This window comes from Trichosurus vulpecula, chromosome 6, assembly GCF_011100635.1.
Source record: "Trichosurus vulpecula isolate mTriVul1 chromosome 6, mTriVul1.pri, whole genome shotgun sequence".
NCBI lineage: Eukaryota > Metazoa > Chordata > Mammalia > Diprotodontia > Phalangeridae > Trichosurus > Trichosurus vulpecula.
In genome coordinates this window covers 131,878,319-131,893,438 of record NC_050578.1, presented here as the reverse complement: position 1 = coordinate 131,893,438, position 15,120 = coordinate 131,878,319, and the positions used below count along the sequence as shown (strand labels likewise).

At 38.4% G+C, this 15,120-nt stretch overlaps 1 protein-coding gene across 1 annotated transcript; it reads left to right on the top strand.

The window, feature by feature from the left end:
- Positions 1-653: 653 nt before the first annotated feature.
- On the top strand, positions 654-8,269 carry LOC118853871 (DNA-directed RNA polymerase II subunit RPB1-like). The gene is made up of 5 exons (XM_036764105.1): positions 654-748; positions 2,837-2,903; positions 3,482-3,511; positions 4,586-5,076; positions 8,100-8,269. Exons 2-4 carry the CDS (start codon positions 2,850-2,852, stop codon positions 5,036-5,038), a joined length of 537 nt encoding a protein of 178 aa, XP_036620000.1. The 5' UTR covers positions 654-748; positions 2,837-2,849; the 3' UTR covers positions 5,039-5,076; positions 8,100-8,269.
- The last annotated feature ends 6,851 nt before the right edge of the window (positions 8,270-15,120 follow it).

Here is a 15,120-nt window from a genome sequence, read left to right as displayed (position 1 = left end):
GAGGCAAACAGAGGTAAGTGATTGCCCAGGGTCACAAAGCTAGTAAGTGTCTGAGGCAAGACTTGAACTCAGGAAGATCAGTCTTCCCCACTCTATACACTGCGATACCCCCTAGCTACCTCTTATCATACATATATACATACATACACACACATGGGCATATAAAAACACCTACTATATGGAACATATACTATAACAGATTACATCTTTGAGAAAGGCTAACGATACCTCATCTATAAAATGAGGAGAAGGACCTTGCAGGTCTATCTTTCAGGTCTGCCTAAGAATTTTATGATTCTGTAATTTTGGTGAAATAGTAAAAACACTGGCTTTGTAGGTAGAGGTCTGGGCTCAAACATGAGCCCCAAAACTGCCTGCCTGCATGATCTTGGGTAAGTCATTTCACAGTCCTTAGAGGCTTGCTAAGGTTTCTTCCAGCTGCAAGTCTATAGGACTTTTGATTATAAGATTAGTAATTCTTTCTTCCCCTCTTTTTGACCCTGGCAAAAATATTACCTGGGATTTATTCAGAAATGACCTAATTTCCTCAAACCTTTCTTTTTTCCCTCTTCCCTATTGGGTAAAAAGTAAGAGGGAAGTAGAAGAATATGACTTAAGGCACAAAAACTCTCCTAATTAGTCTTCAGTTACTTATCCTGGGCAATCCAGGTAGCAGTCGCTGAGAAGGCCGACTCAACCCACTGCCAAGTCAATCCAGAAACAAGATCTGACTGAAAAGACCTGAAAAGTAAGGAAAATTTCTTGCCTTAGTCCCTTATTGGTAATCGTCAAACTTTTAAATGCCTTTTTTTAAGCCTGATATACTTTGAGATACATTTTAATATAAAAGTTCTGATTATCCAGATCACAATTCTATCATTAGTTTAGAGTTTCTTTCCCTCTGTAACTTTTCCAGGTGGAAGCCAAGGGTAGTAACTGTAAGAAAAGATACTTCAGACATTCTCTACACTCCAGCCCCATCCTAATGTGACACTTTCTATAGATTGGTGCACCAAAACAAACCCTCAAGGAGACCCAAAATAACAGTCCCTTTTATTTAGCCACATTCAAATTTTTAAATGTCCCTAAAAGTCATTACTTAGCTACTTTGATTCATTCTGAAATGTATTTGTTATGTCAAATTATGCTTTAGAGGTACCTGTGACATCTCAAGGGGCTCTGTTATATGACAAATTCATTTTGATTTTCAAATCTACTATAGCTTTCAAGTGTTATAATTATCTTCCTAAGAAAACGGCTTTGACTACAATTAGCATTGCCTTTGGCGACTGATAGAAAGGCATGTGTTGAATTATTTCTTGAAGATGAGAAGAAGCGACAAGCTTTGCTGGGTTTTTCTTTTATAACAATGATAATTTACATTTATTTAGCATCTTGAGGCTTATAAAATGCTTTCTTCACTACAACTCCTGGAAATAGGGAATGTAAGGATTGTTACCAATGAGGAACTTGAAAGGTGGATTAATTTTCCTAATCATCTGTGGTTATTGTTCAGTGGTTTCAGTCGTGTCTGACTCTTCATGACCATGACATTCTATCTGGCTCTAAGGCCATATTTCAAAGAAAGTTCCAACCTAGACCCTTAGAGGAAGTTTCTTCTTTTGGGAGTTCCTTATAGAAGTGAAATCACAGGTACAGTCTCTATCTTATGACAAGGAAAAAAACCATTTTGTCATGTATAGACTGTTCTTCAATCCATGCTTTTAAAAGGAAGCTCTCAATTTTGGGGTTGGGGAACACATTCATATCCCTGACTGAATGTTGCAGTCATTTCATGTCATTTGTTTAAACTTGTTTTAGAGTGAGTTATTTTTCACCAATTGGTTTCCTCGGCAGTAGGTACACCTAACTGCAGAGGTCTACTCAGGTATCAGTTGTATAAAACAATAATTATCTGAATAATTTTGGTGAAAATGGATTATGCATTCCTATTCGTTCCCTTCTTTTAATATATATGTGTGCATGCGGTTGGTCTGTGTCTATCTGAATCCATTTAAATGCTCCCCAAGTAAAATGTCTGGGGGTTTTAATAAATACATTCCATAAAAGTCATTGGTAAACACCAAAGTAAGATTTCTTATTCCCATCAGATTGCAGTTTTCTAGTATATCCTTATGGTAAGGAAGTAGCCTGGATCCCTGAAGACTGTATCAGGGGAACAAATACCCTAGCAGGTCTTAAAAGTCTTCTTATATGAGCCTAGTCACAAACTGTGCAGGTGAAGGCTGGCCTCCTTACTAACAAGTATGCTGATCACAAGAGGGTCAGTAACCAAATGATTTGTTTTCATCCATTGCAACTCAAAAAATCATTCACTAAGGTTTGGAGGGACTGCAAAATACATAGGCAAAGGATTATGCCTACCATTAAGACCACAAATCTTTTCAAATACTCAAGTATAAAGGTGAAATTTTTCAAGTGTTACAGTTATCTTCCTATAAAATTGAGCAATATGGATTCAAATACATGTCACTCAATGAACCAAGGGGGGAAAAGTGGACATTTAGTTATACCAGTGAGTTGCTAAATATTTTAGCCAAAGCACCTGCAGAGACTGCAAATTAACTTGCTTCATTGAGCAGTTAGGTATCAGCCATAGTCAAATACACTATACTGTGACCCCAACATAGTGATATCATTGTGATCCTCTTAGAGTATGAAGGACCACCAACCAATCAGCTACACTGGGCAGTCAAATATGGCTAGATGCTAAGGCTGTCAGAAATCCAGAGTCTTGGGCTTCATGTAACTTTTGAGTCTCTTAGCCACTATTTAAAATACGTGTATAATAGTGGATTCTGTATCTTTTTTTAAGGATAACAACAACAATGAAGGTCCTATTCTTGACTGTGCATATTCTGGCAGTAATGGTGTGCTTCTCAGTAAGTATTATTTATTTTGTTTTATGATATAGTTTCATGAGGAAAAATTCAAATCTGAATAGTTTAATTTTTTTTTTAAATTAGAGACCTAATTTCTATTGCAAACAAGATGGTGCTCATTGGCTAGCATCGGAGAACTCATAGAATAAGAGATTTAGAGGGACCTTAGACATCTAGCACAGCCCCATTTTACAGATGAGAGCTCTCTCTCTCTCTCTCTGCTCTGTCTGCTCAACGCTTTGTCACCCATTACCTCCAAAGCTCCTATGTCCAGCAGAGTTCTTCAGGGCTACAGGCCTCATGACAGACCCCATCTCTTTTAGGGCTGGAGAGGAAGATTGCCCCTCTGGTTTCCCATTTTGTATTTCCTCTGTTTGAGGGCAAACCAGCCTGAAATCGAGTTCTAGAGCCACAGAAAATATCTCTTGGCAGTTATATTGCAAAAAGAGAAAGCTTTTAAAAAATTCTCATTATATTCAGTGAGCAGAAACTTTTCTAAAGAAGTAAATACATTCAGCTTGTGTCTTAACTACCTTTTCTCTGCTTTTCTTTTTGTTCCTGTCTTGGCATCACATCAGACTGCTGACTTGGACTGGGAAAAATGGCCTGTAAGTTCTTCTTACATTTTTCCAAAATGTCACGATGCGCATTTTGTGAAAGTTACCAAAAGAAATACAAATGCTTGCTCTTCAAAACATAAAAGCTTACATCCCAGAACTAAGCAGATGAGCTTCCAAAAATAACCAATGGGGAATGAAAATGAACTAGTTTTCCTCTCAAAGTCCAACTGAAAGGCCTTTCCTCCTTAGTAATCAGTAAGGAGTGTGGGCCACACAGGAAGCACAACGCCAGGGTTGTGACTCCCCTCCCTAGGGAACTCCTAGCAGGGAAGGTCCCTGTGGCTTAACATCTTATAAGGTTAGAGCATTAAGAAGCTAAATGACTTACTCAGGGTCACAGAGCCAGGAGTTGTCAGAAATGGGGTTTGAACCCCAGGCTTGCCAATTCCCAAACGAATTCCCTAAAATACTAAGCTGATTCTGCTGAAAGAACCTTAACCCTTATAATTCTCTGAGCACGTGCAGAAGATCTCTCATTTTTGCATATACTTATGTGATTTAATTCATGTTTTCTGTGCAAGAGGAAAGCACCAAATTTCTAGTTCCATTCACAATTTGTTTCCTTGTCTTTGGGTGTTAGAGCATATGTCAATAAATACAGGCAGTTCAAAACACTATGCTGCCATTCAAAAAGATAGACTGAAAAAAAATCCAAAGTCATAATGTCCCAGGTCTCTTTGAATCCATTATTCCATTCATCTGCCTTTGTTTGTCTTGTAAGAAATGTTTTCCAGAAGTGATCCTGGATGACTCACTATCTGCATGGAACATGGGTGTGCACGACAAATGAATGCATTGTTTTAGAATGTCAAGGTCTTCTTTGGAGTTTCTTGATGTACTATTTGAAACAACAAACATAATCACAGAGAGTCTGGGGTAAGGAGGTGAAAACACCCAGGCACAATCATCCGAACATCAAGGATAATTCATTTAATCTGTTTTTTCCCAAGGTGACATATAACAATGTAGGGTTTCAAACATTACCAAGTTGAGATGTTTGAGGGTCCAATGTATGGTATGAAAATGACCTTCTATCAATTTTCTTTCTTTTTCTCTTTGCAGTGCGATAAGCAAAATGAAAGACAGTCTGAGCTGAGACAACAGCCACTCAGACGGTCCCCTGTCCAATATGTCTACACCCCATATACACATCAATCATACGTGCCAGTCATTTATCCACCAAGGGCATATGTACGTCATCCATATTTCTCTAGAGTAGCATGGCAGAAACCATATCCCTCCTATATGCCACTGCTGCCCAGTATCTACCCTTGGTCTGTGGTTTCTAGAAACCTACACCCTGCATTCGCTTTTAATCCCCCTCATTATGCCCAGCTTCCAGTACCATCAAGTCCAACCAACAGCCCCACAACTCCCATTCAGACTACAAACATTCCCATCACTAACCCCACAAGCACTATAGTCACCCCAGCTGTCTCCTCCAAGTCTGCGGCCACAGAGGATAGCGCAGCTGCTGCAATGTTGACTTCCCCAACCGCTGCTCAGATGGCATAAGGAGGAAGGTTTCTATGAAGATAAGGTAAAAACAAAGGGTAAGTATCAACAATTCAATAGATAGACAGACAGATGAACAGATGGACAGACGGGTGGACCGACAGACAGATGGATGAATGGACGGATGGATGGATGGAGAGATACAGAGAGAAATGGGCAGATTAATGATATTTATATCCAATAGCGATTGAGAATGTTAGAGATAACATTGTCCGAGTGATACAGGAAGGGAGAGCAATAAGTATCTGTTAACACTGTGCCAGGAACAATGCTAAGCATTTTACAAATATTATCTTATTATACCATATACAATAGACATCATAACCTCACTCTTTAAACACTAGAATTCAATTTACCATTTATTTTTGTCTTCTCCATATTTTCAACCTCCCTGAGATGAACAATTGCCATTTAGATTGAATGAGATGACAAAAAATAAGTGAAACAAATAGCATGCCAGGATCTTAATGGTGTATTTCTATGGACATCCTGCTCTTTCTTCTCTTTGCTGGCAAACCATGATGCATTTCTTTTGTGACCTTAAGAGCCCTGATATGGAAGACTTTATAAACATTTATGTATACAGTTATGCCTTCCACATTGTGGGGGTGAGGGGTGTGGCACTGCCTCATGATCTGGAAAATCCACATAAAAATTTTTGGACTTCCCTTCATACCAGAGAAGTCTGAATTATTATGGTATTAAAGATAAGATATGTTGATAATATACAATACCACATATATATTTTATGTATTTCTGAGTTTCTAAACTTTTCCTATGTTGTCTACTGGCCTTTGTGTGTCCTCTGCAAAATTCCCAGAAAGCTCCCATTTAATTTCTTATGCCAATATATTGAAACCTCAATGGGGAAAGTTGGGTGTGGAAGACATAACTGTCTATGTAATTTTTGAGCACTTGAGAGCAGGAATTGTTTCTTGCCTTTTTTGGATCCCCAGTACTTGGCAAAATGCCAAACATGTAGGTGTTTAACAAATGCTTGTTCGCTGACTGAGTCACTTGCAGCAGGTCTTTAGTTTTTTTAATGTAGTTATGTGATTTTATTCATTTTTCTACAAGAAATTTTTAGTCCCACTACCAATTATTTTCCATGTCTTTTGTTAAAGCATAAGAATATAAGTAAAGGAAGTTTTTAATATCGCACTTATAGGATTTACAGATAACACAAAGATGACAGAATGAGGTGACAGAATATTTGGACAAAGCTAATAAGATTAAATTTAACAGGGACAAATGTATATAAAGTCTTATATTTGGGGTCCAAAAACCTCCAGCTTCCCAAGTACAAGAAAGGAGAGGTGTGGCTAGATAGCAGTTTGTCTGAAAAGCTCTAAGTGGTTTTAGAAAGATCCATATGGGTCAAGAATGTGTTGCAGGAGACTAAAAGCTACTACACTGTTAGGCTATATATGATTGTCTGTGGTTGGGAGGTGATGGTCCCACTGTTCTCTGTCCTGACCAGTCCCTACCTGAAGAATCATGTACAATTATGAATCCTGGAGTTTTAAAAGGACATTGACAACCTGGAGGCTGTCCAGAGGAAGACAACTAAGACCATGAGAGGATTTAAGATCCTTCCATATTGTCGTTATTTGTCCTGCCATATAAAGACCAGTTGAAGGGACTGGCAACACAGAGCTTAGAAAACAGAAGACTTAGGTGAAACATAATATTGTCTTCAAGAGTTTGAAGGACTGTCATAATGTAAAAGAGATAGTGTTGTTCTGCTTGGCCCTAGAGCTTAGGACCAGGAGCAATGGGTGGAAGGCATAGAGACAAATTTAAGCTGGAACTCAGGAACATCTTTCTGATGATTAGAACTATCTCAAAGCAGAGTCAACTGCCTCCAAAGTTCATGGGTACCCACCTCCAAATAAAGGCTGGAGGACAACTTGTTAAGAGTATTGTATTTTCATCCAGATGTGGGTTGGACTGGGTTGTTTTTGTTGCGGGGGGTGATAAAGATTGCTCTGGAGTCCCTTCCAACTCTGAGATGTTCCCATTCTCAGACACAGGCACTTAGACATTTTTGCAAGGGCTATTTCAGGTGATCAGGACACACTGAGAAAAAAAAATGAAGCACTCCAAGGCCTAAAGCAACTTCAAAATTACCAGTATTCTTTAAGAGGGCTCAAGGTAAGAGGAAAATGGACAGAGCCAAACAAATGGTTAAATAATTCAATATGTAACACTATAGCCTCCAAGATTAATTACGTCTAGTGAAAGTCACTATTACATCATTATTATTGGTCCTACTAGTAGCATTATTAATATTTTATTGTTCAATAATAATCAATATTTATTATATCATAATAGTACCTAGTAGGTAAACATCATTTTCAGTTTTTCCAAGTTCTTTGCATATATTACCTTTTTCAAAGTCCTACTTATTATAGAAATCTTGATCCTTGAAACATAAAAAAGTGAAAATACAAAATACCAGAGGCTCATTCAATTCAAACAAACACTAAGCATCTATTATGTACCAGAAATAGTGAATCTGGCTTTCCTAGCTCTTCCTCACTATAGTGGGCACTGGGGAGAAGGCAGAAACAAAATGTACCACACTTACATTCTGCTGCTAAAGCTGGTTGCCAGGGGATGACTCTAGGGAGATTGACTACTTAGAAATCATGGAAGACTGGCAATCTTCATTGGTGGATCCAAGTATCCACACTGACACTCATCGCAGTTTGTTTTTAAGTACACTGCAGCCTAGGATTGTTTCCTGTTAAAACCCAGAGGGAGATGGTGTCTCAAGGGACAAAGCATTTATCTAAATTTTCAGTGCAAGAGCAGAGCAGGCTAGTTATCAAAGGTCATTGTTGATGACATTCAAGGCTTTGAGTTTAAATCTTGTAAAGGTCAAGCTCTGTAACTCAAGGTACAAAGTTAAGTTTAGTATTCTGTGAAATAACCTACTCTGAGTGTCTAGAAAAAGTCTTTTATATGGAGTAAGAAGCACTATTGGTAAGATGAGAAAAAAATTAATGATCAGATTAAATTAGGAAATTAATGTCTCAGGTGTCATAATTTGTCATAGGTCCTGATGTAACTACCTGCTGAAATGAAGCTCTCCCGAGGCCATGGGGAAGAATCTACCACTGGACAGTCTGCGATCTTTCAGGAGATTGATTCTGTTTCCTCAAGCTTTCCACTTGTGCCACATTTCGTTTCTTTGACTCTTAACAGAATTAAAACAACTTAATGCTACTTTATTTTCTTTGATTCTTTTCAACACTTAATTAGGATCTATCACAATTCAGCTTCTCTCAGGGATGCAGTATGGTATAGTAGGGGCAGTTGCTAGGTGGCGCCATATAGTGCATAGAATGCTCAGCCTGGAGTTGGGAAGACTCATCTTCCTAAGTTCAAATCTGATCTCAGACACATACTAGCTGTGTGACCCTGGGCAAGTCACTTTGCCCTGTTTGCCTCAGTTTCCTCATCTGTAAAATGGGCTGGAGAAGGAAATAGCAGACCACTCCAGTATCTTTGCCAAGAAAACCCCAAATGGGGTCACAAAGAGTCAGACACGACTAAAAATTGACTGAACAACAACATGGTACAATGGAAAGAGAACTGGCTTGGGAGTCAAGGTAGCAGGTTCAAATCCTGCCTCTGATACTTATTACCTTTGTGTTTTTAAACAAGTCACTGAACTTCCACAGACTTCAGTTTTCTTAACTGTAAAATGAGGAGAATTTAACTAGATAGCCTCTGAGGTTTCTTCAAGCTCTCTTTCCAGAGATGATGGAAACATCCTAGCCAGTTGGCAGCTGACTTAAGCCACCGAAGCTACGAGCAATTGGTGGGAGTACCTACTGGTCATGACATTCTTGGCCAAAGACAAGATTGTACTCAGTTCCCCCCTGGGGTTCATGCTAACTGTGGGTTTATTATTTTAAATTGGGGCATTTTGTTCAAAATAACTTCCAAGAGGACATGCTTAGACCCCAGAGATGCAAGGGATAACCAAGCAAATGCATCAATTCCATGAGTTCAGAAGGGCTTACAGCTTATCACTGGGATCTAGGTCTAATTTAACTGATGGGTTGGGGGGCTCAGGGTTGCTAGCCTAGTAAGTCAAAGAGATGTCATAGATGTGGTGCAATCATTTAACAATGTCTTTCACAATATCTTTGTGGACAAACAGACAAGATATGGGCTACGTGGCAATACTCTCAGGTAGATTTGGTCCTGATTGAGCTACTGGATCCCAAGTATGGAGATTAGTGGCTTTATGTCCACCTAGAGGGTGGGCTTTAGTGGAATGCCCCAGGGAACTATCCTTGGCATTACTTTTTCTTATCAATGACTTAGATGAAGGTATGGATAGCATGCTTATCAATTTTGTATTTAACACAAACATGGGAAGGCTAGTTAATACACTGGAAGGCAGAAAGAGGCTACAAAGAGATTTAACCGACCTACAATGATAGAGCAGGAAAGTTTTGGAATGGGAAAAACACACTATATGAGTCAAGTCAACGAGTGCTTATTAAGTGCCCACTATGTGCGAGGCTATAGTTCGCAACCAACTATAGTTGGTTGAACAGTCTGAGAATGTTTGGTCCAGAGAGGAAGGGTTTAAATGACTGTCTATAAAAGAGGGATTTGATTTGTTTTGCTTAACTTCAAGGAACAGAAACAGGACCAAAGAAGTACAAGTTAGGGAGAAGAAAAGTTTAAATTATTGATAATAATAATAATGATTATTACAGAGACTGGACCTGTGCTAGGGGAATTTCCAGGTGAGAAAACTCCCTCCAACAATGCAGGATAGCTCCTTCCCTGCAATTTAGAATCTTAAGAGGCATAGTCAAGAGATGCTCATTGAGCACCAATGGGCACTTGGGTAAAGGGACTTGCCCAAGGTCACAGGACCAGTACATGACAAGAGCAGGGCTTGAAATCGGGTCTTCTGGCCCCAGGACCAGCCCTCATTACAACCACAATAGAAACTGGCCTTCAGAACATTTTCAGGTTTGCCAAGGGCTTTACATAGGTCACCTTATTTGATCCTCACCACAACCCTGTGAGGTAGGTGCTAATATTACCACTGATTTCCTGGAAAGGAAACTGAGGGTAAGAAAAGTCAAATGACTTTCCCAGGATCACATAGCTAGAAATTTCATATCAGTCAGGTCAGAAAACATTTAGTTACAGTGGGCTTCTTGTGTGAACTCACTGAAGATCTGAACACCCCAGTCTGACCTTCCCCTGCATCCCTAGAAGGAATGCACCAGCCTGAAAATTCTTAAGAATGCCCTACATCTCCAAATAATACTATTATCTCTTCTTCTTTAAGCAAGGAAGAAAATTGTACGGGTATTTAAATATTTCAGGAGAAATACAATCAGCAATCATGACATATGATCAGGGCCGTCAGGAGTATGTGTCAAATGGAGCTTTGCACCTAGGTACTGCTTTCTAGGGACAGAAGTGATAATTCTTCACTATGGAAACACCATTTCTCAGTCTCAATTTATGGTCTTTCAGTGGCCCCTGTTTGTGGAACAATCTCCTCTAGTTGCTACTTTTAGATCCCCTCACCATGATTCTCTTCTCCCTGACCTGATTTCTTCCCCAATCTGCGTGTGACTGCCATAGAACCAAGGTTTTCCTAACACGACTTCCCTGACTTCCTTCCCATACAAAACATGATTGTGCCCCACCTTCCCTAACGGAGCCTCTTAGGCTGGGGGGCATAAGGGTATATAGATATAGTCAGTGCCTCTCAGAGTTGGTGGGTGCCTAAGACTGTACCAGTCACCATACCCCAATGATTATTGACTGGATGCATTTCAGATGAAGACTAGTGGGGCTAAGCCCTACCATATCATATATCCTTGCTGTGTTTGAACAAAGTAAACTTCCTTTACTGTGCCTTATGTCGTGCCAGCATTGAACCTGAACTAAGTGGGCGTTAGGATTAGAGTTGAGCCTACAACAGGGCCTGAGGGGCACATTTTCCTGTATCAATGCAATTGCACCCACAGTCAGCCTATCTTTTTCACTGGCACCCTCATCTCAGCATCACCTGCCACCAACTCCCATCCAATTGGACCTTCTTTCTCTCTGGCTCCTCTTCCACTGGCCCCTCCCTGTCTCTAAATTCCTATGGAGAAACACAGTCCAGAATTTCAAAAGAAATTAAATAGATAATAATGAACAGCTAAAATTTCCATCTTATTATAAAGTAATTAAGTATTTTAAAAGTTTTGTTACTATTTTAAAAAGAGAAAAGTAGGTTAGTGGAATAGGCTACAAAATCAAAACCAATTTAAAAAACCACGTAAGCTCAGAAGTCTAGTATTTGATCAGCCCAAGAAAGCTAACTATCGGGGGTGAGACTTTTTCAGACACACGGAATGCTGGTGTTATACACAGGCACCGGGCTCGCTCTTTTGACTCCCAATACTACCAGTTCACAAAGACTGGTTATCTACTTCTCTCTTTTGGGTATCAATGGGAAGATAGGAAAATTGTTTTTTTATTATTTAATTTTGTTTTTTCCATTAACAAGCTTTTCTTTTCTCTCACTCTCCCCTCCTAACCTATTGTGAAAAAGAAAAAAGAAAACCTTGTAGCAAAAATACATAGTCAAGCAAAACAAATTCGTGTATTAGCAATATCTCAATCTGCACACTGATTCCATCACGTCTCTGTCAGGAGGTAGGTAGCATGCTTCATTGGGATCCTCAGAAATCCTAGTGGGACATAACCTCATGCTATATGTGAATCTATATGAATGTGGAGAATCTAACTAGCTATGTGAACTTGGAGAAGTCAATTCACCTGTAAAATGAAGGAGGTGAACTACATGATTGCCATGGTACCTCCAAAGGCCATGTTTTTTCTTTCTATGCTCCCCTTCATAGTTTATGCTAATTGCTAAGTATGCTAGAAAATGTGATGGCCTTCGTGGGGCTTTGGAATGTTGAGGAAGGATTTTTTTTTACGGCATTACATAATTTCAATGAAATTATAAAGGTATATTTGAAACTCCCAATACTGCTGAAGTCTTTAAAAACTGAAAATAAAAGAAATTCTTAAAAACAAATTATTGACATCTGCATCCAAAGAAAGAATTGATAAATAGAAGTATGTATAGAATAATTTTACATATATGTGTGTATGTATATGCACATATATATACATATCTGCACATACATATAAGTGTGTGTATGTATATGTATATGTATATGTATATGTATATGTATATGTATATGTATATGTATATATACATACATACCTGTGTGTAATGATAGCCATCTCTAGGGTAGGGAAAAGGAAAAAAGGAAATTTACAGGATAATTTTGTTGTATATATGAAAGGAACAGAAATTTATACGTAGTAGATTTGCAGTGTTGTGTGCAATCAACTTTTTTATTATACTATGTTGTGGAAATGCTTGTTTTATTCCATGAATTAAAAATAAAATAAATTTAAGAACAAACAAACAAATGATCATGCTGGGTCACACTACAGCCAAAACCAAGAATTGTCAGAATGTTCCTCCATCCTCATTTCTGACTATAGAGGCCGCGTGATCCTGGGCAGGGGGTTATTAAAGAGAATTTCCTCATCTAAGAGTGTTTATAGCAGTGAAATCATAGGTCCAGGCTCCATCCCTGAGTGTGTGTGTGTATGTGTGTGTTTGTGTGTGTATCTATATAAATATACACATATAGATATCTCTGTGTCTAGACAGAGATATCTATATATCTACATACATATCCACCCAGATATAGCTATATCTATAGATCTAAATTATATACATGTATTAAATAACTTTAGTATATATTTTATACACAAATACATGTACAAAATACACATGCAGATTTGTTGTTCAGTCATTTCAGTTGTGTATGACTCTTCATGACCCCACCTGGAGTTTTCTTGAAAAACATACTGGAGTGGTTTGTTATTTCCTTCTCCATCTCATTTTACAGATGAGATGATTGAGGCAAACAGGGTTAAGTGACTTGCTCTGGGTCAGTTACTAAGTGTTTGAGGCCAGATTTGTACTCAGGAAAATGAGTCTTCCTGACTCCAGGCCTGGTACTCCAACCTCTGCACCACCCAGCTGCCCACACATACATAGACATAAACATAAACGTAGACGTTCTCAACTCTCTGACCCTGCGTTTCCTATTTGTAAAATGAGAGTTGGACCAGCTGACTTCTAAGGATATTTTCAATGCTAAATCTAGGCTGCTATGATCTACTTTAAGAGGTTCACATCATCATATCTGTCATTTTTTTGGTTGTAGTCTTAAATTATTCCATCAAAGAGCAAAGGGGTTTTGCTTTCTTTTCTTAGAACTTTCTTGAAGTTCTTAAGTTATTTTATTTTTAGGGGAGACATGATAAACTAAAAGATAAATTTTTTAAAGTGATAGGTATGTGGTGCAAGAAGGCCAGGTCCAATAATAACACATTACCAAAAAATCCACAAAAAGGTTATAAAGCCATTTTTTTCTTTTTCTTTTTTTCTTCCTTCCTTCCTTCCTTCCTTCCTTCCTTCCTTCCTTCCTTTCTTCCTTCCTTCCTTCCTTCCTTCCTTCCTTTCTTCCTTCCTTCCTTCCTTTCTTTCTTTCTCTTTCTTCCTTCTTTGTTTCCTTTCTTTCTTTCTTTTTCTCAGAAATTAATGGCTCCAAGTCAGAAGTTTCCAGGCACTGAAGAGAAAAATCTACAAAAGCAGAAGCCTGACCCCCAAAGGCCTCCCTCAAATGGCTAAGAATTCAGAAGAATCTTGGATGACCTTGGTATTTTAAGGCAAATGGGAAACTGGGAAAGGAAATGGTGCCGATTTCATCCCTAATCAAATTAGCATTTCAGTTTTAGTGTGTGTCACATTTTTGGCTTTCAAGGGATTACTTCAGTTCTCATGAAAAGACAATATTCTGGACTGTTCTTTGACTGGCACAACACTTATTTTGATACCAATGATCACACTAAAGTCCTACATGTTAAGAATGACAATCCACCCGCCCAACACCCCTCCCCCTGTGCCTTTATGGGGTTGTTTTCATCTATGGCTCTTGAACTAAGCGTGTTGGCAAGCAGCATCATTAGGGGAGGGGCACATTCTGCAGGGAGTTGGGAATGGTTGTTATAGATATTGGATTAAAAGTAATAACAAAGATATTGCATAGGCAAATGAGGATGTAGATGAATAATGTAAAACTGATCATGTTAAGGACAACAGGTCTGTAATTGAGAGTCTTAGAAAATTGTCTGGTCTGGAAAGGTTTGTTGATGGGCATTAGGTTTTGGAGGTAGGATTTGAACTTGGGTCTTGAACAACTAGCTGTACCACTAGAGTCACAATCCCACTGGCCATTCCTGCAGTAGTCTTAACTTGGACCAACCATATGGGAGGAAACATTTTTACAACAGTGTGTAGGTCACTTTGAATGTAATGAGTTTAATAAAAGACAATTATTTCTCCTTTTCTTAATCATGTAACTGAAATGGAGAAAATGCCTAGAAAGGACAATACTAACAAAAACCTAAAAATTCCTGCTTTCTCCTTTTTCCTTTATTCTTCTAGAATTTTTATTGGTTTCTCCAACTAATAGAAAGTTTGCCCTTACTGATCAGGATAGTAATTTTTTTTTCAACTTAGTCAAGAAATTCCCTTAGCCATGACTTAACTTTCCCCCCTAATTAAAAAAACTACAACAACTGTAGAATAAGGAATTGAAACATGTAAAAAATAAAGAGTTAATCAAGATCCCAAGAGCATAAGAATATTTGATGATGCATAAAACAGTAAATGAATTTTAGATGTTTGAGTTATTTTTCATTAGACAACATGAAAAAATGGATCCTAGGCATTTTAGAGTTAAATATTTGAAAGCTACCATGAAACTTTTAAGACTCTACCCCTACCCTTTCCTAGCAAAAGTTATGAAAATACATCACAATGTTCCAAAGAACAGAATATTCAAAGGCCAACTGCCCATTTCGCAGGCAGCATCTGTCCTATCTTTGTTTTAGGATTAACCTGGAGCAATTCCTTCTTCATGAAACTCTTCCTTTCTCCCCCCACT